Source organism: Larimichthys crocea, chromosome I (assembly GCF_000972845.2).
Source record: "Larimichthys crocea isolate SSNF chromosome I, L_crocea_2.0, whole genome shotgun sequence".
NCBI classification, from domain to species: Eukaryota; Metazoa; Chordata; class Actinopteri; family Sciaenidae; genus Larimichthys; species Larimichthys crocea.
The window spans coordinates 36597710-36620699 of record NC_040011.1 but is presented as its reverse complement, the minus strand read 5'-3'; the positions used below and the strand labels follow the sequence as shown (position 1 = coordinate 36620699).

General features: G+C 41.0%; 1 protein-coding gene across 8 annotated transcripts in view; it reads right to left on the bottom strand.

Annotated features, from left to right (window-relative positions):
- Positions 1-22990, bottom strand: part of col23a1a (collagen type XXIII alpha 1 chain a) — a 116446-nt gene that overhangs the window by 2856 nt on the left and 90600 nt on the right. For 2 of the 8 annotated variants that reach the window (XM_019265519.2, XM_019265523.2), the window contains 27 exons: positions 19247-19273; positions 19132-19158; positions 16589-16615; positions 15641-15667; positions 11269-11343; positions 9044-9160; positions 6795-6821; positions 6657-6683; positions 6474-6527; positions 6321-6380; positions 6118-6162; positions 5950-6027; positions 5752-5775; positions 3481-3525; positions 3307-3351; positions 3128-3208; positions 2978-3031; positions 2572-2646; positions 2443-2469; positions 2293-2352; positions 2138-2209; positions 1986-2012; positions 1815-1868; positions 1199-1285; positions 922-1020; positions 245-283; positions 33-41 (listed from right to left, as the gene is read on the bottom strand). In XM_019265519.2, coding sequence (XP_019121064.1) covers positions 33-41; positions 245-283; positions 922-1020; positions 1199-1285; positions 1815-1868; positions 1986-2012; positions 2138-2209; positions 2293-2352; positions 2443-2469; positions 2572-2646; positions 2978-3031; positions 3128-3208; positions 3307-3351; positions 3481-3525; positions 5752-5775; positions 5950-6027; positions 6118-6162; positions 6321-6380; positions 6474-6527; positions 6657-6683; positions 6795-6821; positions 9044-9160; positions 11269-11343; positions 15641-15667; positions 16589-16615; positions 19132-19158; positions 19247-19273 — 1389 coding nt within the window. Of the gene's footprint in view, positions 1-32; positions 42-244; positions 284-921; positions 1021-1198; positions 1286-1814; positions 1869-1985; positions 2013-2137; positions 2210-2292; positions 2353-2442; positions 2470-2571; positions 2647-2977; positions 3032-3127; positions 3209-3306; positions 3352-3480; positions 3526-5751; positions 5776-5949; positions 6028-6117; positions 6163-6320; positions 6381-6473; positions 6528-6656; positions 6684-6794; positions 6822-9043; positions 9161-11268; positions 11344-11642; positions 11706-15640; positions 15668-16588; positions 16616-19131; positions 19159-19246; positions 19274-22990 lie in introns of all 8 variants that reach the window. The other 6 variants (XM_019265524.2, XM_019265520.2, XM_019265521.2 and 3 more) reach the window with 5 other exon arrangements.

Sequence of the window (22990 nt, the reverse complement as noted above, 5' to 3'; positions counted from 1 at the left end):
AATAACAAGCTCAGACACTGAAATATACTTACAAAATGCCCCTGTATCAAATCAGAGTCAAGCAATGAATTTAATTCTGACAATCCATTCATGAGTAATGTATGATTACAGAAAGTGTTAGCTATTTACTATTGTCTGACGACTGCTACCTCAAATGCTAATCAGATGCTATTAATAAGTTAACAATAAGTTTGTTTTTTAAAAAAAAGAAAAAGTGTAATATGTTAGACCTCATGACACTCACCTTGTGCCAGCAGCCTGGTATGGGCAGCCCATCATGACCCTGCAGAGAGAGAGAACAGCAGTGGAAAGTTAACAAGCCACAAAATGACATTCGATGCTTGAACATGCCTTACACTTCTGCACCATGCCGCTTTAAATGTCAGCGGCAACTGTCATAATGTCTAAGGTGTGCACTCCTTGTCAGCAAACTAATGTTATTAAATAAAGTAAAAGTGGAGACTGATTCATAGGAAAGTTGTAAATTTGTGTTTATTTAAAAGATGATCTCTCATTACATACATTTTGGGAAATACTCTTATTTGCTTTTTTGCTTTAACTTCACACCGGAGAGCAAATAAGTGTCCTTTTGATCATCTTCCTTGATGGTGGCAATCAGCTGTTCCTTATCTATGTGTCTACTTTGTATTTGTGAGAATAATGTACTGACTGCCAAAACATGAGCTCTTTTTAGGTTTCTGTTCTTTTGTTGGTTTGAATAATGTGACATTTTGTAAACTGGCATCTCTTAATTTCAAGAATACTGACCTACATAAAGTATTGTTGGTGACAATAATCACATGCGTGACAGAGTTTGAAAGACGATAGAGACATGAAACAAAGTGTCTGAAAAGAAAATACCAACAGAAGATGCATAACTAGTGATGCAAGAGGAGGAGAAAGGAGGAAGAGATACTATACCACAGGACAGGGGGCCTCAGGGCCGGAAGGAGGAAGAGGTGGAGGTTGAGGGGAAGAAAGCCTTGCCTCCTCAGAAAGACCTTTAGTCTCAACACACCCCTGTCAGCAGGAACCAGTTACACATTCAGAGGAGGAAGAGAAAAAAGACAGAAAGAAACAGTGCTGAGAGAAGAACGCAGGGAAAAGCAGTATGTCTAAAAAGTGACAGGAAAGTAAGAGAAAGTAATGCAATTTAAGTATGCAGCATTGTGTTTTGTGTGTGTGTGCGGTGACATACCACAGGACAAGGCTGATCTAGGCCTGGAGGACCCTGCTCTCCCTTCTGGCCCTTTAGACCTCGCTTTCCCACTGTTCCCCTGTCACCCTGAATATGAGGAGGACAGCAGAAACACACACACTTATTAACTTATCACACAAGACGAGAGAAGACCATTTCTGTCCTTAAGAACCTGAAAAGATCAAATAGAGCTTCTTGTTGCCCTTAAATGAGCAGTGTGTAGGATTTAGTGGCATCTAGTGGCGTAGTTGCATATTGCAACACCCTACACTTGACCTTTAGTTTCAATTGTGAAAGAGAAACTACAGTGGCTGTGACTGAAAACGCTGATCAAGACCTAGTCTTTAGTTTGACTGTTTTGGGCTACTGTGGAAACATGGTGGACTCTAAAACATGGTTATATTCAAGTGATTATACACAAATAAGAACATAGCCGTGCAAATTATATTTAGTTTCTGTTCTATTCTATAAATAAAGCACCCTAAATCTCACACACTGCACCTTTAGGTCATGGATTATTGTTTTGCATGAACAGGAAATGTTGAACAAGATGGGCTGTCAGATAAATTTTACAGTGGAACATAATTTAATGTTTCTTTCTGCATCCTGTACTAACCTTTTCTCCTCTTTCCCCTCGGTCACCTTTATCTCCCATCATACCCGGGAAACCCTGGACATAGAAGCACATTGTAAAGCAGCTTGTCACAGGATACAAGTTAAAGTTCAATTAAATCCAAAATGTTCTGATCGAAAATGTCAAGATTTAAATTGTCATTGAGAAACTCACATCTAGTCCAGGCTCCCCTGGTCTGCCCTGCGAACACACATTCACACATATAAATCATTTATAGTCATATTTATATTTTATTTATATACACACACAATAATAATAAAAAGAGATTTAGGAAACACATTTATAGAGGTGATTTGGGTGCTTACTTTTTCTCCCTTGGCACCTGGAAGACCAACTAACCCTGCAGGCCCAGGTGAGCCCGGCCGCCCATCTAATCCCTGCAGTTAAAAGTACATTATTGTCACTGTATGTCCAGATATGCCATGTTTTATTATGATAATAATGGATCAATGTGTCTTACTTGAGATCCATGAGTACCAGCTTCGCCCTTCTCTCCCTTCATCCCAAATCCAGGCTCGCCCTGCATGAGAACACAGGAACACTGAGTACCAAACAGCACATCATAGCCTCCGTCACATACTACGTATACTGTATGGTATTGTAGTCTTACCTTAGGACCAGGCATTCCATGCAGCCCCTGCAAAACATTGTATACTATGAGTGTAAAAGCTACAATATGAACAACTAACTTTATTTGAATAGTTTCTACCTGGGTTTGGATTGTGATGTAAGTACTCACCATGGATCCGGGGGACCCAGGAACCCCTGGCGGGCCAGGTGGACCAGGTGGGCCTGGCTGGGAGATCATCTGAACCTGAGCATCAATGAAAAAGACAAGTGAACACATGCATATTTTATATCCCCACCGACCATTTTCCAAAGCACGTTGAATAGTTTTGGATCTTTAAATGGCACTAGTTCCTGTTGCAAAGTTGCATTATCGTTGCATCATGCGGTTTACATTTTAAATGATATCAAATGTTTGCATTACCTCAGATAAATAAGCAAACCATGGCAATTAACGTAACCTAGATGTCCACTGTGAAGGATCACACAATTAATGTGTCAAGAATCTGCCTGAAGGAAAGTGAAGTAATAATCTGTGTGCGTGTGTGTGTGTGTGTGTGTGTGTGTGTTACACTAACCAGGTTGTCATCCATTCTGCAGTCACCTTTCTCTCCTTTCGGTCCGTCCATACCCTGACCCACAAAAGGCAAGATGAACTTCCAGCTGTTTATGTATTTTTTATTTATTTTTTGTATACCAGAGAAACATACTTTACTGTCACTACTTACAGTCGGCCCAGAGAGCCCCATCTCTCCCTTCTCTCCTCTCTCGCCAGGTGGTCCTCTTTCTCCCAGGTCACCTTTAGGTCCCTAAAGTAGTTGAAAAAGAAAACAACAAGTTCTCAAACTATGAACAGAAACAATGTCATAAGACATTTAATCATCAGCCTGTGTGTGTATACACATACCTTCTCTCCGTCGACTCCTGCTGGTCCGGGCAAACCAAGCTCACCCTGCAAAAAGACAAATAGAAGAAAGATTCACCTAAACTGACTTCACAAACTTCTTAACAGAAAAGCTATTTAGGTTTTCTGTAAACCACATCACTAGCTGATGGTCGCACATTGACAGAGCCCCCTTACCTTTTCGCCTGGGCGGCCGGGGGATCCAGGTGGTCCAGGTGGACCCTAAAGAAAGACAGACAGCAATTTATTGATACATATGCCACCATTATACTGATTTACAATTTAACTATCTTGTGCCTGCAATAACTTTTTTGGCCACTTGGGGGCAGTGGAAATATGCTTTTTTGGTTGATAGGATGAGTTTGTGAGTTTGTTTATTGGCACATCCAGCTGATGTGGAACAATATTAGCATTAATTTTGAGTCAAATTTGTATCCACCTATTGAGGTGGTATGCTAGTTGCTTGCTGTCTGGTAGTGGTGGTGGTGGGTAGATAATACATACTGTGGCTTTTGTGCTGAAAAAAAGGCTGATTGTTGATTGTGGCTGAGCAAAAACAAATACTTGAAACTCACTAAAGCTCCACAGAGCTGAGGGGAACTGCAGAGATGATTCCCGGTGGATTTCTAACTATGAACATAGACGTGATCCATTGTTCTGCCATTTTCAGACAGCCACCTAGACATATTGTATACATATTGCTGTTTACTCTGTTTATCAGTGGTGGAAAAACTGGGATTTCCACCGAAAGGCTTGAACATGAGCCAGTACAAAACAATACAAGAATGCTGCAGGGTTTCACAATGCAAGTCTGACAGTAAACAAAACTGATTTCTTTCATTCACTCTGTTAATGATGAACGCTGTTGGCTGATCAGAAACAACTTGAAGCAATTTTATCTTTCAAAAATTGTAATACATTGCTGAATGTGTTTTTTTTTCTACACAATAGCCTGGTGTTATTTCCCATTCTGTTAATTACTTTGAGGCAGGATGAGCAATGCCCAAATACGAGGAGAAATGAGAGAAATGTGATTTTGTATGACGCTAAGGGTGGATGAAGAATACATTACTATGTCCATCCCATGCTGTCTTCTATGCTGGCTGATGAAAGACAGCATCGTAAATCATGTTCCTTAATCTCTACATTCACAATGTTACACTTGTTACTTCTCCCTCTGAAGTTCTTGGCCATCTTGAAGTCATAAGAAAGGAACTCATGTTGCCTCCCAGAGGTGTACACGCTGATTCTCTCCCTTTTTTTCAATTTCTAACTTTGCATTGGGCCTCCTATTTAAGCCATGGAAACTAAAAGATGTTTACAAACATCTATTCAATCTGGGATATTCCATCATTCGAAAGTGACGGCTACTCATGCAAATAATTAGACAGAACGCCATAAAATGAATGATGCTAACAAACAACAACAAACCAAACAAATTTCAGCATTGTTTTAAACCAAATTCATCATTACCTAAACTTTAACCATAAATTAAACCAGTACGACTTTTCACACAAACAACAACACATAGCACAAGCTGGGTGGCCAATGAGCACTGGTTCTTTCACTGACATAACTTTGGCTGAGACCTTGCGGGTGATTTGGTATCAACTGTTCCACGTTGGCAAGAAGTTCTGATAAGATCTCAGGTTTATGTTTTCACCGACTCCTTTCGTAACTATCTCACGCTGCTATCTACAGTGTTGCATGCAGAAGCCTATTCAGATCAGGTCCAAGGGGACGTGGTGCATAGTGGTTTTTAATCAAATACACACTCCACTGCAGAGATAGCCATCTGTTATTAGCATGTAGCACGGTACATGGTAGAATCAAAGGGTCTTGTGTATGAAGAGAGGGATATGAAACTGAGACTGTGGCGACTATGAGGGGTTCCCATCCTTTCCAACGCATTCCCCTTGTGCACTCACAGAATTATGTGGAACAACACAAATATGTAGACAAAAAAACACCATGCTGCCCTATAGCAAGTTATAGCCAAGTATCTTTTGAGGCACGTTGGATAGATAGCATAAAAACACACGCGGAACAATGTAACAAAGGTTGTTGATTTTTCTGCATGATTAAGCATGCTTCTTAAGGGTACATGTTATCTGATAGAAGAGCACAGCTGTACTATATTTGCTGGGCCTGTGCATTTTTATTCTAAATGAATACACAAGAGAGCCTGGTAGACGAGTAAACCAGGGACATTCACTAAGACTCTTTAGATGTGGCCTCTTGAGTGACATCCAATACATCTGAAGTATGTAGCATGTATTATGTAGGGCATCTACAAAAACACACAGATCCACTGGCTGAAGCAGGTGGGATAAGGTGTGAATACATACAGGCTGTGTGTTAATGCAAATCTGTGTGAGTCTATGCATTATCAAAAGTATTAGTTACTGATCACTCCACCAAAACCATGCAGAAACAACAGCAGATTACCGAAACACTGATGGTGTTGATAGCCTGTCAAGAAGAAATTGTGACATGTTCAGTTTTGTGACATATTCAGATGTGTTTCTTACCACACTACCATTTCTGGGTTTGTTTAAGTTTTTCCATTATATCTATCATGAGATGCCTGTTGGAATATATGAGGTAACCGTAAATCTGGCCTCAATCACACTTTATGTCACTCACCTGGAAAGCATCTAGAAGCTTCCCATTGAAGTCGATGATGTCTGAAGAGCCTGTGGCACCTTTTTCACCAGGATAACCCTGAAGCAAAAATGATTGACAGATATAAACACACTGTATGTGTTTAATAGTATAACAAAATGATTTTAACTATTTGAATAATACACATACCATGGGTCCTTGTGGTCCTTGCAGTCCTATTTCCCCTTTATCTCCCTGTGTGATGCACAGATATGGCATATTATGGTAAAACTCAGGCAATAAATATTTAACATTTTTGATATAGTGTAAAAAAAAATACTTTTAATGAGTAAAGTAATAATTATTGGTGTTTATTTTATTGTTTAAATGCCTTTTCAGATGTTTTTTTCTACCTTCAATCCTGGGAGTCCATCCATGCCTCTCTCTCCCTTTTCTCCCATACCTGGCTCGCCCTGTTTCAATGCACAATAAACATTCATGGTCAGTGCATGAAAAGATAATCAGCATGCAAAACGTAATAACCGATGAGTAAAGCTGATCTGTACCTTTGCTCCCGGAGGACCCTGTGGTCCTGGATAGCCGGGTTCACCGTCTTCTCCCTATCAGGTCATGACAGTCAGTAAATGTCAAAAACTGTTGGTCACATGTTACCTCTGTAGCACACAGAAGAATTTGACAACACAGTGGAGGTGTTTGAGGGAGAAGTTGAGGTTTATGAATGTTCTTACCGGCTTCCCAGGCAATCCATTTGACCCCTGATGAGGCAGAAACATATTTGGTTACCATAATTATCCAAAGAGAGACAACGACTTAACAGTGCTTCATGAGTCAGATTGTTTGAAGGGTAAATGGTTTTGAATGCTCACCTCAATGCCATCTCGACCTGGAAAACCCTAAGGAAGATAAGATACAAGAGAAACTTAGCTGTGACTCAAACTCAGGTAAGTCTCCATCATAGGGTTAAACCACTCTGGCCACTAGATGTCAGTGTTCAACAAGGTATAACCAGTTATTCAGAGACTGGTGTTAAAGGAAAAAAACAAGAACCCAATGAATGCTTTCATGTGTGTAAAAATGATGCGGCTCATATGTTATAGCCTTTGCAGTCTCCAGATCTCAATCTGGTTCAACACCTGTGGGACATTTAGACAGAACATCGAACAAGAGACTGAAAATGATAACACTTGCTTGGTTTTTCTCATTAAATTTGTCACCCATCTGTATCAAAAAAGACTTGCAATTGGCAAGAGATTACTATCAAGCCCTGGACTCGGTGTATGATGTGCAATACACCATCCCACTTTCTCCCACCAACACACACACTGACACTGAATATCACATGTCCAGTTTCCGACATTTGTCCATCAGTATTTGGCTTCTTTTTTTTTTTTTTATGCACACAGACCTCTCATGGCTGTTTGCGAAGGCCAGTTGGATGTGTGCTTGGAGCAGCTAAACATCTGCATTGAAGTCATCCATGGCAGAGGCAGCTTATCTTGTGCAACAAATCTCTGTCTTGCACACGCACAGGCACACACAGACATTCTGCTATCAAGTAGTTTACTTGAACACTTGAAATAAATGCGTGACATAAATTGGAGGTTATTAGCCTTCCACTTTGTCCTCATATTTTAAAAGGATGTGCAGAAGCTACTTAGATGTTTTCCAGCTGGTTTTCTTCCTCTTGCTCTCTGCCTGCACATACAAACTGTCACCCTGATCTCCTCTACTGCTATGTGGTCTTCTTTTATTTCCATTCTCAGCAGCCTTTTAACCTCCTTTCTCACCCCCTTTTACCTCCTCCTCATCTTTTGATCTTTCCTCCACAGCAGCGGGACACAAATCACCGTTGCAAATAATTTTTTAGCACTTCTTTTATCCTGACTGCAGAAAAGGATGGATGAAGAGCGGTTCAGATGTCAGATGCATTTTCAGTTAGAAACAATACTAAATTTACTTATATATTGAAACAAAGCAAATACTTATTTTTTACTTATCTATGCACACATCCACCGCAGAAGTTTTATGCAAGGACAGCTGTAACTTTGGTTGAGCTCACATTCCTTTAATTTCCACTTTACGGATACAAACAACAAGGGATACCCATGCTTGCAGGCTTGATCACTTTCTCCTGCTCAGCCCACTCAGACATCTGCCCACAACATGGAGCACTCTGCGTTGTTTCGCTGTTTTGGGTTTTGCAATGGCTTTTAATCAACGTGCCGAATACATCTGAAATTGACTGGGATGCAGGACTGGCCCGTCTCTCTTCGATATATCTGTTTTTCCTCATTTTCGGAGCTGTGCTGGTTTTCTCTTTTGTCGGTTCTGTGTATGCTCTCAACTCACCCACACTGTAACCAACATTTTTCACTTGAATCCCTTTGCTGTCCTGTGCCAGTTGAGGGTAACACAGCATTCATTCCTTCACTTAGATAAACAAAAATTACCTTCATAGCCGTTTTCTCTCGCTTCCATCCTATAACCACAGTTTTAAGCAACCGCTGCATATGTACTAAACTCTGGGAAGCAGAAAGTACATTTTGAGAAACACAAACTGCCTTAGGCAAAGAGCACAACTATTGTTTGGTGAGGCCGGCAAACTGCCCATGAACTCGCCACAGTGCCATATCTGTTTCAGGGGTGCGCAGTGACATAGTCGTGGTAGGAGGGTAGGGGAACGGGGGCGTGCTGGAGAACTTTGTGGCCGCCGTCTTACACAAAACAGATGAGGCCAGGAGTAGAGTTGCTATTCTGGGAGCTTTTAGGTAAGCCACAGCTCACTGGCGAATCCGGAAGAATGAGAAAATGGGTTCATTGCAATCTACCTCATAGACCCTTTCCCCCTTAATTCATTCCCACACACACACACACAGTTTGCAATCTGTCACACCTTGTGGTTGAACCCTACCAGGTCAACACGATTGGCTTAACAGCAGCTCCTGATGCTTAAGATGTTTTAAGTGATGGTATTTTTTGGTGGTGTAACCTTTAGTTAGAGGGTGAGAAAAGGAGGGAGAATCATGGAGGAGAATAAGGAATATAATGACAGCAGCTAAGTGGAGTGAGTACGCGTGCATTGTTTGTACATTTGGTATTTTGGAGAAGTTCTTACCGGCTCTCCAGCAGGGCCACGTGGCCCGTCCTTTCCTGTATTCCCGGGGGGGCCTCGAGGACCAGGGGGACCTGGGGGACCGGGAGGACCAGCAGGTCCAGCCTGGCCTTGATCACCCTGATGGAAAAAATAAAAATAATAACCAAATAAGTGAAAGAAACACAAGAAATATTTTAGTCATGAAAAAAGCAAAACATTAGTAGATATTAGTCTTGCATTGCCTATAGTTTGTATGTATCAGTACAGGAAAGAACTGGCAGAAACCACTATCAGAACTAACAAGGGTGGCCTTAAGTTTCCGTATTTGTCACAACACACCAGCGTGTAGGTTTAAGTGGGATCTAGTGGTGTAGTTGCTGATTGCAACCCCCCCCTAACCCTCTCCGTCCTAACTTGCTAGTGTAAAGAAGAAACTATGATGGCCATGAAATATGTAAAAATGTGGAAAACTCTGTCTAGAGCCACTGTTTAATTTGTCTGTTCTGTGCTGCTGTAGAAACATGGCGGTTCACCATGCTCTGTGGAAGAGGACCAGCGGCCTCTGTAGATATAAAAACTTAATTCTAAGGTAAGAAAACCATAATGATTCTTGTTTTTAGTAACATTGTTTAATTTTAATTACATAGTTGTGTGTGTTGTATTTCATTTCTGTCATAAACGTCTGTAAATAGAGCCTCCTAAATATTACGCATTGGACATAGAAGTTGATGTAGTGAACATGTTTGCAAACAGTTGTTAGCAATGTTAGCATTCAACTGGAATCATGCTTGTGTCCAACCAAGTCCAGTATTTTTTTTTTCTTAGCTATTTAGGTTTCCTCCAGCTCTGTAAGGATATCTGCTTTTTATCTGCTAAATGCGCCTTGCTAACTTTGTCTATCCGCTGTTTTGTGGTACGCTGTGTTTACATGTTATTTTCATGAAAACAGCTGAGTGGTCAGAGTAAAAGAAAACAGTACAGTTGCATCCGGAAAACCACAACAATAATCTAAAAGACGAACTGAGCAGAACTGCAGGATGCACTATGAGTGACTCCTTTCACATAGATGTAGCCCAGTCGCTGTTTTATATATCTTTAATACACTGCACAGAATAAACCATGTAGGCCTTTCGGCATAATTCAAAAACCTAATTACTCTTTTCCGCTGTTGACGTGTAGCTTCATTTGCTTTTAATTTGTTTGTCCCAGCTCATGCGATATGCAGAGGCTTAAAAAGTGAGGGGGACAGGAGGGGAGAGTGTATTTATGTTCTCCAGTGAATCAGACTGATATTTAGTCACAAAGTGAAATACACCCACACTGAAAAATGAGCTGCTCATTTTTCATGCATCACAAAACAAAAATGGAACTGTCACCACCTTAGAGATTAGTTTGTCATTGGATTTAAGACGTTCGTCATTGGATCTAAGTGGGAACATGTCTCTTTCTGATGACTTCCACACTCATTCTGTTGCTGTATGCCACACAGAACCAATTAACGCTCTCAGAGTCTTGCTCACTGAAGAGGATATAGGCCCAGTGATGTCTCTATAGTCACATGCTGACACTTCCTCTGCGCCCTCTTGTTTCTACAGACATGTGGCGCATTATGGTTTGCTTTGTTGCGGCAAGCAACATGGTACGCGAAACCCTTTCATGGAAATGATATTACCAAGACCTCCAAATAGAAGACAAACCTTAAATTCCTTGCAGTGATAATTAATATGCCTCTAACTAAACTGTTGTCAACAAAGAACCACACATGGTCGTTCATCTTCGAAGATTTTTTCCTAATTATTTCTGTCCACCTTTTATACAAACAATTTTAGGGCTACACCTACATGTTATCTTTAATCATCAGTCATTATCTGTGAGTCATCTACTTGATTAATCGATTAGTTGTTTGATAAAATGGTAAAAAAATGACGATAATTATTTTCCAAAGATCCAAGGTGACTTCGTAAAATGTCTTTTCTGTCACAGAGGACTAAAGAGGTCAGAGAATTTGGACATTTTTCTTTTTCTTTAATCAAAATGGATTATCAAAATAGTTTAATAGTTGACAACTAATCGATTAATGTAGCAACTGTCATGTTAAAATATCTAAGTCAGCGCACACAGGAAAACGATCAAACATGAAATCAATGCAATGCAACATGGCTGAGAACGTTGAAAAGGTGAGGAAAGATTAGAAGATGAATTAGAAAGGTTGGTTAAAGTGCACACATGCCTTAGTTGTGGTCTACCTTCAGAAAGCGTCTCTGAAAGGTGTTGGACTGCTCTCCAGAGAGAAAGCTATGGTCATATCGGGGGAAAACCATCTGCGATGCAAGAGGTGCAGCAGGGAAAGACAGCAGAAAAGGAAATAGTGTAAAAAGAAAAAGAATGGAAAGGACATGTAGCGTGTTGAAGGACAAAAGATAGTGGAGAGTCCAACCAAGAGGGAAACAAGTGCTGGGGGAAAAAAGAGAAGATGAATGTTCAGCAGCCTCTGAAGCTGTAAGCCAAAAGAGAAAGATCAAGAAGAGGGTTTTGCTCCTCTGTAGTGACAGATCAGCAGCCTGACAGAGAGCAGTGACTGCTGGGTGGAATAAGGAACAGTTCGGTTGGAGGGACAAACCTTGACGGTGAGAATCTGATTACTGTGCAGACCTGCATATGTTGTGCTGTAGTTAGGAGGACCCTAAAGAGAGGAAGGAAAAGGTGAGCAACTTACTGTAGCATACCAAAATGTTTGAGAAGGGATTGGTAAGGAACAAAAATACATCATCTGCAAAAAGTGAGACGCACAATAAACTATTGCAAAATCAGAAAAAGTCCCAATAACTGTCCCTTTTGCTCTTCCAGAAATCATATCCTGGGTCTCTTACGCAAACATGTATTTAATTGTGTGTGTGTGTGTGTTCCATTTAACTTCTTCCCATCCTTCCCTTTGCGACCAAACCAAACAGAGGTGGCTTGGCTCTTTCTAGCTGACAGACAGTAACTGTGATGATTGTCTGTCAAGCTGAAAGGAACTGAGTTTGTCTGCCGCCAGAGAGCTCGGAGCACTGTGCTGTTTCTCTGGTTGAGTTCCCTCCGAAAACACATGGGAGGGAGGGAAGGATGGAGGGAAGATCTAAGAGAGGAGAGAGGATGAACAGCAGGGGGATAGTAGGTAGAGAAAGAAGGGGCGATGTGAGCCTGCTCATGAGGTTTCCGTTAACAGGCTGTGGTGAGCGCTGAATAGCTGAGGTTACTCTGATACCGCAGACCCCTCCCTCCTCCTCTCTCTGCCTATACACTCCTCTCTCCCCACTGTCACATTCACTCATTCACACTGTTCCCACCATGGAGACCACATACACATATGCTCTTAAACATCTCATAAGAGAATAGGCTGTTTCACAGTGGGTTTCCCCTTTACCTCGTTCTCATCAGACCTTAGGCTGATACTAAGACAAACAGCCATTCAACCTCCAAGCCCCATGTAACCATGGCCTTTTTGTAGCTGCTACGGGGGAGGCAGCAGGAGGCTTTGGCTTGGGATAAAACTCCCATCGTGGCTTGTCTTTCAGCAAAGCTGCCAAACGAACCTAAACATGCAGTGACATCCTCTGTATGGATTTGACGGTATGGAGGCTGGGAAAAATGGCTACCAGCTTTCTGCTTTCCAATAAAAAGTTGCCTTGGGGAAACATGGAGCACTATACATGACCTTTAGTCAAATTTCTGGTGGTTTTATAACATCTGATTGTGTTTTAATACTTCTGTTATCTTGTGTTTGCATCCTCTTCTGGGAGAAGATTCGGTCTGACAAAGGCACTGAAACTGATGGATTGACAGGAAGTCACAGGTTGACAGAGATTCATGGTCTCTTCCTGTTTTCACATGTATTCTGTCATCCTCTTGTAGAGTTCAAAGGTGAATCCACGTACAGTGTTGAGATCGGGGCGAGGTGATGACTGAACTTGATGGCAAACTGTAGAGCTTTGAATGATAGCTGGTTAAAAAAAATCATATTTTAAACATTCAGAGACCAAGAGTTTTTCATTTGCAAACCTATCTAGCCATATCTATGAAAATGCAGCCCATTGCCAAACCTCATTCACAACTACAGTAGTTTTAGGAGCTGCAGGGTTTGTTTTGAACAAAGCTTGTGTCTCTAAGCGATACTCTGAGGTTTTTCAGCTGCAAACTTATCCAAGGACATTGCACTTGGACAAGCTCTAGAAACCTCGTCCAAGTGCAATATTTACCATTTGGAAGAACTGTGTAACGAAGAATGCCAAAAAAATTTAATTCTTGCACAAACTATTACTTCAAAATCTGAAGGGATAGGCAGGGAAGTCAAATGGCGTACGCCTTAATACGAATCAGGAATTCTGAGCCGCATCATAAATATTATTCTACCGGGCAGGCCTGTCAAATTTACACTTCATTTGTGCTCTCCTATAAAACAATAGCCATTCAGTCTCATTCCAATACTGTTACACACACTGTTGTGCCAATATTGTCAGGCTCAGAGTCTTAGAAGATTTACGACTTCACATCTATTTCTAATTATTATACCAAACCTTTTCATATGTTGGATATTTGCTAAAGAATGTGAGTTATAATAGAGACAAGCAACAAGTGGCTACAAAGGGGCTTCAGCCTTTTACGAGGAACATTTGTAGTTTTTATAAATATTTCATGTGTGAGTATTTTTAAAGTTTAAGTAGCTCGTAGTCCATTATGGTCCTCAGAAGACAGGCCGCTGCCAATATGAAAATTACTGGTGCAGTTTTTGTTATACTACCATTATGTGGACAACATCAGTGAGGATATGTAATTATTAATAAAGATAATTGATGATAATGACCTGTTGGGCTACATCAATTAAAAAAATAAGTTTCTACTGGTATATACTAATAGACAAATCCTTTAGCAAACAAACAAATGGACAAAAAATAAATAAAAATAAAAACCAACAACAGGAAAGAAAAGTGTAATTTTGCATAATTGGGCCAAGACCATGGGATATTTAGCACACAAAAGCTTTCTTTGTTGAATAATCGGATTGATTTAATTTTCCTAATTCGTTGATTAAATTAAAATAAAAGTTATTAAAGTTAGTTATTACATTGAATCCTTATTTATTTAATTAGAAAGGTGATGTAAAGAAAAATATTCCTGCTTAAGAAGCTGCAACGAGTGAACTTTTAACTTGTTTGACTTATTGATGAATCGACTAATCATTTCTGTTCTACATCATGTTACCTACAGTTTACCATCTCAGGTGGAAATGAAGGAAACCTGCAGATCTTTGGGTTTAAACCCAAAACAATACATAGATTACCGCTACAGCTCATCCCCATCCAATTTTCTTTGTTTGCATGTAAAGGAGTGTAACCTGAAAATATATGCTACTACATAATAAAACTAGAAAAACATTCAGGACTCACGGGGTACATGACTTCTTCAAAGGATCCGAGATGTTTACCATGTAAGCACAGGGGGCTTATTTTCAAACCACAGTGAATAAAACGGGGGATAATTATATAGATCTCATGGTGAGTGGAATGATATCACATGAAAAGACAACACTGACAACATGGACCAGATGCAGAGCGAGGTTACTCCGTAATATTGAAAAAACAGAGTTTGGTTAAGACTAGATGGCAGCTTTGGCACACTGCCCCAACCATTGGGTTTTGATGGTGAGGTTTAAGTATTTCCATCGTTCTTTAATATCATCATTTCTCATCTCTGGCTTCGGAGATGTGGGCAACTGAAACCTCATCATAAGAGCCGGACTATGTTGTTGGTGCAGTTGCTGGGGAAGCCGTACAGGGTAAACACACTTTTCCTAACATCTTTTTTTACAAGACTTGAACGATGTGATGAAAGTTATGTGGATAGAACAAAAAATAGACAAAGCTTGTGATCAGAAAAGTTTTGTCTTTTTGCACATGCACAGTATTCCCCTAATGTGATAAAAAGGAAATGATAGTGACATTTTGTAAAAACTCCAAAGAAAGACAATTCCTTTCTTGGACCTTATGGATTACCAGTTTGTGATGGTCTGTCTGGTCTGGGGTTTAAATCTCAGCTGTATTGGCATTGGTTTCCTCCTGCAGTCCTAAAACTTTCTTTTTTTTTTCTCATTTCAGATGCACTGATAAGTCAGTTGCACGTAAATGTGATTTAATTTGTGCATATATGGGTGCAGATGTTATTACCTCTGGATATGTTCATTATGTTCTCATCTGAAGTTAGTAAAAAAAAAACATATTTTCCTTAAAAGTAAATGGGATATCGGACAAGGAGGAAACAGGACCTTTTGGAGGACCCACTGTTTCAAACAAAGGTCAAACTGCAAAGATAATTTGCAAATTGACTTCTTATAAATGTCTATTGACCTTACAAGGGAGTAAAACTTCAAAAAGGAGACTGGCGAAATACAAAACAAGACAAAGGAAGGAAAATTTAAACGGAAGTTCATTTCTGAAACGCAAAGATCAGCTGGGGAACAAAACACAATTAAAGGAAAGGTGTTATCAGCCAGGTCAGCTGCAGTGAAAATAGCTTCTAAAACACATACATGACAGTTAAAAACATCTTGTTTCTCAGACAAAGATAGAAAAATCAACTTACCCTTGGCCCAATGTCTCCTTGGTCACCCTGAGAGAAAAACAGGAAAGAAGCGATTGTCAGCAGTTATTACCACTGTATACGCACACCGGATGAGGCATGCAATAGAACACCGCTACTGTAAAGCAGCTATGACAGACAGGCTTAAAAACTAATACTTGTGTACATGAAGGAAGCAGCTCAGAGGTCATCTGTCCCTAAACCAGCTCAGGATGTCAGCGTTTACTGCATAAATCATTTGATAGGCCACAATTGAAATCATCTGACGGGATGCAATGGGCTGAGTAAAAGTGGGATCGCACGTGCTGGTGATTGTTGGTTCTCTGATGAGGATTTGGAGTTCATGTTCTCATTACAGAGCTTCTAGCATGATTACATAAAGGCAGCCAATTTTCCAAACCTCAGCATCATCTGCCACTTACAATCCCCGCTCACCAGAGCACTGCTCTGACACATGCTGTTTACTGCAGTTGCGTTGTTCTTGTGGTTTATCTGGACAAGGACTTACGCTTGAGTGCAAAAAAACCTACACACACACAAAGTTACCCATCAGTGCGTACACAAATGGCCACATGCGTAAGCCCTTCTCTGCCAGCTCTTGCAGCTCTTACGGTCACTAACATCTTAGGCTGGGCAGAGGTTCACAGAGCGGGAAAACATCTGGCTATCATCGAGCCTTGCGGAAGGCCTGTAAACCTGTTTAGTGCCTTGACGTGAGAATGTGCGGAGACATATGAGCTCCTACATAACTACATGTAATCTATGGCTCGTTTGATGGGCACATAGTGAAAACCTGAACGTGGGAGGGCGAGAACACCTGTGAGGTTGTGTGTGTAAGCATGTGCGCCTGCATTTGTGTCTCTCTGAGACCTGTAAATTAATGCGAGAAACACATGCATACAGTGCATTGACTTGTCTAGCAGCGTTGGGTAAAATCCATATTGAACATACCTTTTCTCCCTTGGGGCCGGCTGGTCCCTGTAGGGAGGGAGGAGATAATGGGAGACAGTTGGTCAAGATAAATCAGTTCAATCATATGAGCAACATACATCATAGTATACATCTTCAACTGGCTTCTAGTAGGGAGCATTCAATCAAATGGTAAGGCAACCACTTAATGCGGCCGTGCCATCGAGACCACTCAATCACGAGACACTTCTGTCTGAGCATATTTCACAACAAGACGCCCACATGACTTGAGCTTGCAGTGAGAATCCCTTTTAAGATTTCTCTTTGCGAGATAAAACTAAAAGGGCAAAAATATGCCTTTGTTCCTCCACCAGTCTCTCCAATCTCTCAGAGAGACTATATAACTAAAAACACAAGCCTACGCACTCATGGCAGTCACACTGTGGAAGTCTGACATTGTCTTATGAACACCAGGCCCATAGAGGAGCCAATCCCTGCCAGTTGGGCCGTGCTGTGCCCTCGTCCATCTCTCCGACTGTCTGTCTCAGTGGCACAAAGACCTCGAGCGTGGCGGCATCACAAACCGCAGACTGACACCGTGTGACGAGACAGAGAGACAGGCAGAGCGAGCTACGCGGAGACACGTCACCAACTCGCTCTGATCGGAGACACAGTGGAGGAGATCTTACCTCTTAGAGCCCAATCGCCGTTTACGTTAAACTTTTTCACGTCTCTATTCTTATCTCACTTATCCCAAACTGTATTTCACACACTCTCATTCTGCTTTTATTCAGTTCCCCCCCTGTCTCTAAATCTGCCATGCGATCTGCCTTGAAGCTCTCCCTGTCTAATTTGTTCCCCCTTCCCCTTCATATCTTCTCTGTCTGGCAGACATTTTCTCTGGACTGGAGCTCTAATTGTGTTCAGGAGTGCAGAGATGAAGAGGTGGGGTGGAAGGGGGGGGTCTGGTGCAGAGGATAAGCAGTTTGTTAATGTAACTGGCCATGTGATGACAGGCAGCAGCTTATCTCCTGCAGTTCCTCTGCTTCAGTTCTGAGAAAAGAGAGACTGGAGGACGAGGAGGAGGAGGTGGATGGTTTAATTCAAGTGACAACATACTCACTACTCCTCTTTTAAGTGTGTAATCATCAATCACTTAGTATCACTCAGCTTTTAGTTTCAGTTTATCCTTTTTAATCCTCTTCTTCCTCTGGTTGTTACCTTACCGACTATATTTTAAATTCTAGATCAGTGATGTTAAGGAGTTAGTTTTCGTTAGACTGATGCAGTTTCAGGCATTCCCTTTTTCTTTATTTTTTATTATATTTTTAAATGATTCATTTTGGATTTTATTTCATAGTTCTAGTCTGGTCTTTTAAAATGTGAAGTAACAAAAGATCAGAATATCCTGTCGATTGCAATAGTTATTATGAAATGTATGAAAAAATAGCTTCAAATAAAAACAATGGTTTATTATTTCTATAATTTTAAAAATGGGCATAAAGGTTGCAGCTGAGGCTGTTCATTGTTGACCTTGGAAACAGCAGTTTGACGGAAAAAAATAAATAATAAAAACTTACTGGAAGTTTTCCAGAGCTTTTTAACTAAACTATATCCACCCACTATGAAGGCCACAAAATGCGTCAGAAAGCTCAGATTTCTTTGTCAGAAGGTTTTTGTTCATGTTCAGTTTTTTCTGTGTTTATTATAGTTCGCAAACATTTATAACTTTGTAGAAGCTTCTTTTGTTTATGGTGATATCCTTCAACGTACTTGACAGCCCTCTGTCTCGCGTCTCTCCTGGCCATCATCTATCAAGAAATCAATGTTTTTCTTCTACTGCTTTTATCCTCCTTTATTCTCCTGTTTTCATCCCCCCCCTCCTCATCCATTGACTTACTGCGCTCAGAGGTCTGTGTCACACCTGCCGGGGTTTTACGGCAGACCCTCTGTGATGGGGAAAGTTTGCTTGAGGTCTCCTTTTGCGGGAAACAACAGCTCAGTGGTGTGTTTGGAGAGGAGCTGTTCAAACAGCTCTCATTATGTGAGGGCTTCACATTTCAGCAGATGACTCGTCCCTCTCGTGGGCAAAGAGACTAGAGAGAAGGAAGGGGGGGGGGGGTACTATAATGACTTTTTAAAGAGCCTCTGCAGAGGTTATAAACTCTATTCTCTCTCTCACTTTTCCCAATGGTGTGTAACCCATTTGCTCTGCTTCGCCTCTTTCCACGCTACACCTGGGTGTGTCTGGGAGTGCGGTGTGGTTTCTGGGGGGTGATGGATGGGACTCAGAGGTGAAGTGCAAAGGGGATTTCAGCACTTGGTTCAGTTGAGCCATGACTCCCCCATGGATTTCAGCCCTAAGATGACTTAAGAGGCAGAACAAGGTGGCTAAGGTGGGGTTTTTACTCACTTGTGATATTCCCTTAAGAACAGTAAAAATGATTGATAAGTCTGGTAAACCATCTCCTGTCTAACAGGCCAAATACCCACTTAGATTCACACTAAGAAAATCTAGAGTAGGATTTCCATCAGTGAAACTGATATGTGTTAGAAAACAAGACAACAGGTGTGTGACGGTTTACCTGGCTTCCCTTGAGACCTGGTAAACCCTGAGAGGAGAAAACACAGTTAAAGTTAAAATAAAACTTTCACCTCATTTAAAGCAAGTTATAAACATTTAATTATGGGAATACTCACTGGTTTTCCATCTAAGCCAAGTGGACCCTGTATGGAAGACAGAGAAAGAGACGTTTTAGAGGAAAAAAGCGCGAAGTCATGAGAGCAATGTTGACACAAATTAGCCATTTTGGAAAATATGTTTATTCACTTTCTTGAATAGAGAGAAATTAGAAAATTGATACCACAACAACCTGACACATTACCCCATAAAACCACAGCTTGTTGTTCTTACATGAAAATCAAAAAGTCTGCAGTGAATGAAGAGCTTGTTTAAAATACTGTGAAGAATGCTTTTTTTTTTTTTAATACACCGACATCTTCCCACCTCAAAATATCATAATCCGGCTGCTATTTCTCTGTATTTCTTAATGTTTAGCTTTGCCCGTATCGCTTCGAAAACAATGTGAATGATCTTAGCTTAGGAAAAACAGATCAGTGGATTTGGCAAGACAGACAAGAGAGGATAGTAAAACGCATGCTCGTAAACGACAGAAAGAAACAGCTGTAATTATTGGAAAGGTTAGGATGAAAAAGTAGGAAAAAGACAAAAGAGCTTTTTACTTTTTGTCTATCCTGCCCCATTTAACTGTGTATGCACACATAAGGCTCAGATTTTCAGATGTTTCCAGGTGGTTGTGGTTTATAATTATTCAAAGACTTAGAGTGTATGTGTCCAACATGATAAATTATTGGTGGATTTGGTCCAGCTGGATTAATCTCCCACACAGCCCTACATCTACCATGTTTCTGTGTATTTGTGATGATGAGATAATCTAACAGGCAGTTTAAAGTTCCTATCCAACATCACCCAAGTGCTGAAACAGCAGTTGAAGTTGTCCACTTTTGTTTACCTCAATAAAAAACGGCCCACCGGTCATTAAACTTCCTCTGCAAAGGGACACTCAGTTCAAAGGCACAAACCTTTAGATCCCTACTTAAACAAAAAAGGGAACAGTTGGCTTTCCGATCAAACTTTCCAAAAACACTTAAATGTGATGTATGTGGTAAAGGCTAATGTTGACTTCCTCCTTAACAACCGTACTTGATGTTAAGCTAACAGTTTTTACAGGGTCCCTCGAGTCAAGTGTTGCTCAATACTTCAGAGTCCTGGTGGCTCTGCAGAGTGGAAACCACCATTAACAATCGTCCTGTCTCACCTTGGATGGCTTACATAAGTCTGTCTTTTTTCCTCATCTCCCTGCTTAACCAGCCCCATGGGTGCAATCCAGACTGAGGTACTGATGTGAAAACCTACCACAGTGTCATCGCTGCCGCCTTTGATGGATGGACAGTAGGAGCAGGGCGGAGGGAATGATACTGTGGAGCGGCTCTCATTAATAGTTTATGTGTTCATTTGCTGCCCCTCTTTAGTCTTTTAATGGGACAGCATGGCTATAAACTCTCTTCAAAAACATTGAGCGGTCAGTCTGTATAAAAGAGATTTATAAAAAGTCGGTAAAAAAAAGCCTTTGAGCTTTCCCGATGTCTTTTTGATTAAGGGCCTCTTGTGAAATCAGCAGTAGATCGGGGTGGAACAAATGACTCTGACCAATTGGATGGTAATAATTTTACCATGACTGTCTAAAGTTGAGAGGAGTGTAAAGCCTAAGGTTGTAATGCTCCATATTTTTCTTCACTGGATGCTGCATACAGTACAGAACAGGTTGTAGTTTCACCACTCTATTAAAATGCAGCACGCTGTGTTTATCATGTCACGCATCTGAGTGTGAGAATCAAAGTGAGCCTAGTGAGCTTTCCCTTGTATCTATGTCCATGTCTCGGGATGTATGCATTGGTATGTGTGTGTGTGTGTGTGTGTGTGTGTGTGTGTATCTCTGCATCTGGCAGCGTTTATCAGATCTTGGCTCCTTCAAGACTCGTCAGGATGAGTAGACGAGGTGTACATGGTGAGGTCATCGGCTTCTGCGAAGTCTGAACCGAAGCAAAAACAGACTGATTTATGGCTGCTAACAAGCCACACAGTGGCCTGTGAACTGTATGTAGTATTACTGTGTGTGTGTCTCTTCCTTTGTGTATGTGTGTGTGTGTGTGAGAGAGAGAAAGAGAGACAGCCAGGGTTCAATCTCGACAATAAAACCCTGTATCTAATATCTGGCAGCTGACAGTGTGCATATGGAAGATACTGCAACCTCTATGAACTAGTATCCAATATGGGTTAAAATAAGACCCAGAACTACTGATGCTACCTGGAGAAATAATTCAAATAATGCAGCAGTCCAGTCCTCTATAATATATGATAAGGTAAGATGCTTTAAAATATACAGGCCTTACTTAAATCAGCAACAGAGGTTCAGAAGGAAGTTTTAATGGAAACCGAGGGCCTGTGTTCGAGGAGCCAGGGGAAATTGGATTTTGATTAATATATTCTGGATTTTTCTTTCTGTATAGCTGCATTGTTATACTATACATCCAGTACAGACCTGCAGTACACATCACTCAGCAAGGCGGGAAAAAGAGCAGGAATTCAAATAAAAATAGAACTGGCTGAACAAAAAGAGGAAGAAAAAAAAAGAAAGGAAAAAAAAAGAAAGCCACTACTAAAATCTCCTGATGTCAGACCGCAAATGGATCAGGCCGCAGAATAAAAAAAGGAAGGGAAGGGGGGGGGAAACCTGGGAGATTAATGTTGAGAAAAAGTGAGAAAATAGGCCTGAGATTACCACCAAAACCTCAAGTGAATGTAGGGGAAAATGAAATAATGCCCCTTTATGCATGTGTGGCTCTTTGTGTCTCTGTCGCCATCCTGTCCTACAGCATCTCTCAGCAGATATACTATATATATATAAATAAAAGTTTCGACTCAGCATTCCCACCAATTAGATGGGGCATACGTCTGTGCTTTTGTGTGTGTGGGTCTTAATCCCAATGAAACAGGGCGAGAGGTGTCTTTGCTGTCTTTATTGTACTCCCTATGGTGTAGTCTGGTAATTATCCAGTAGGGTGTAATTGTTGAGGATGCGGCGTGAAAAGTTGGTGTCTGCACATCAGAGCAGACGTCTCGACTAGAAACACACATGGTACAGTAACGTGTCACACACATTAGACTCAGTCAGCCTAATTACATGACGGGGAGAACGAGAGACTCCTTTCCTCTCTCATGGTTCTACTTTCCTTACTTCTCTTGCATCCTTTGATGTCATTATCTTTTCCTCTCTTGCAGTGATCCACCAACTGTCCTTTGAGTATTTTTCAGTCCCTCCACGTCTCCAGTTACTTTCATGTTTCCACAGGGACAAAACTCCACTCTATGTCAGGACTACATGGACATAATTTGTGATACATGACATACAAAAAAAAAAAAAAAAAAAAAATAGTGTCTGCATCCAGAACCAAAGAGCACAATAAAGCATACCAGAGTGCTGCGTGTTTGGGACAGAAAATTACTGACATGTTGTTGGGTGACTGTCTGGCTTTAATCTGTGCTTAGAAGCCTGGAAGGCTGAACAATGGAGGCCTTGGCTTGTTTCTGCTGAGCGAGGTCCGCTGTCTATTACAGACTGGCACTTTCGTATAAACACGCTAGTGGCTGGACACGCTGGTGACTATGCATATATAATAATCAACTGTGTGTGTGTGTGTGTGTGTGTGTGTGTGTGTGTTTACCCCTCTGCACTGTTCTGTCAGTCTGTCTGTCTTTTAATTGTTTGACAGTGAGAAATTCTCTTTTCTGAAACTCAAACCCCTCGTCTGTGATTTATGAGAGGAAGACGTGACAGGGGTTACATGACAAGAGAAAACATA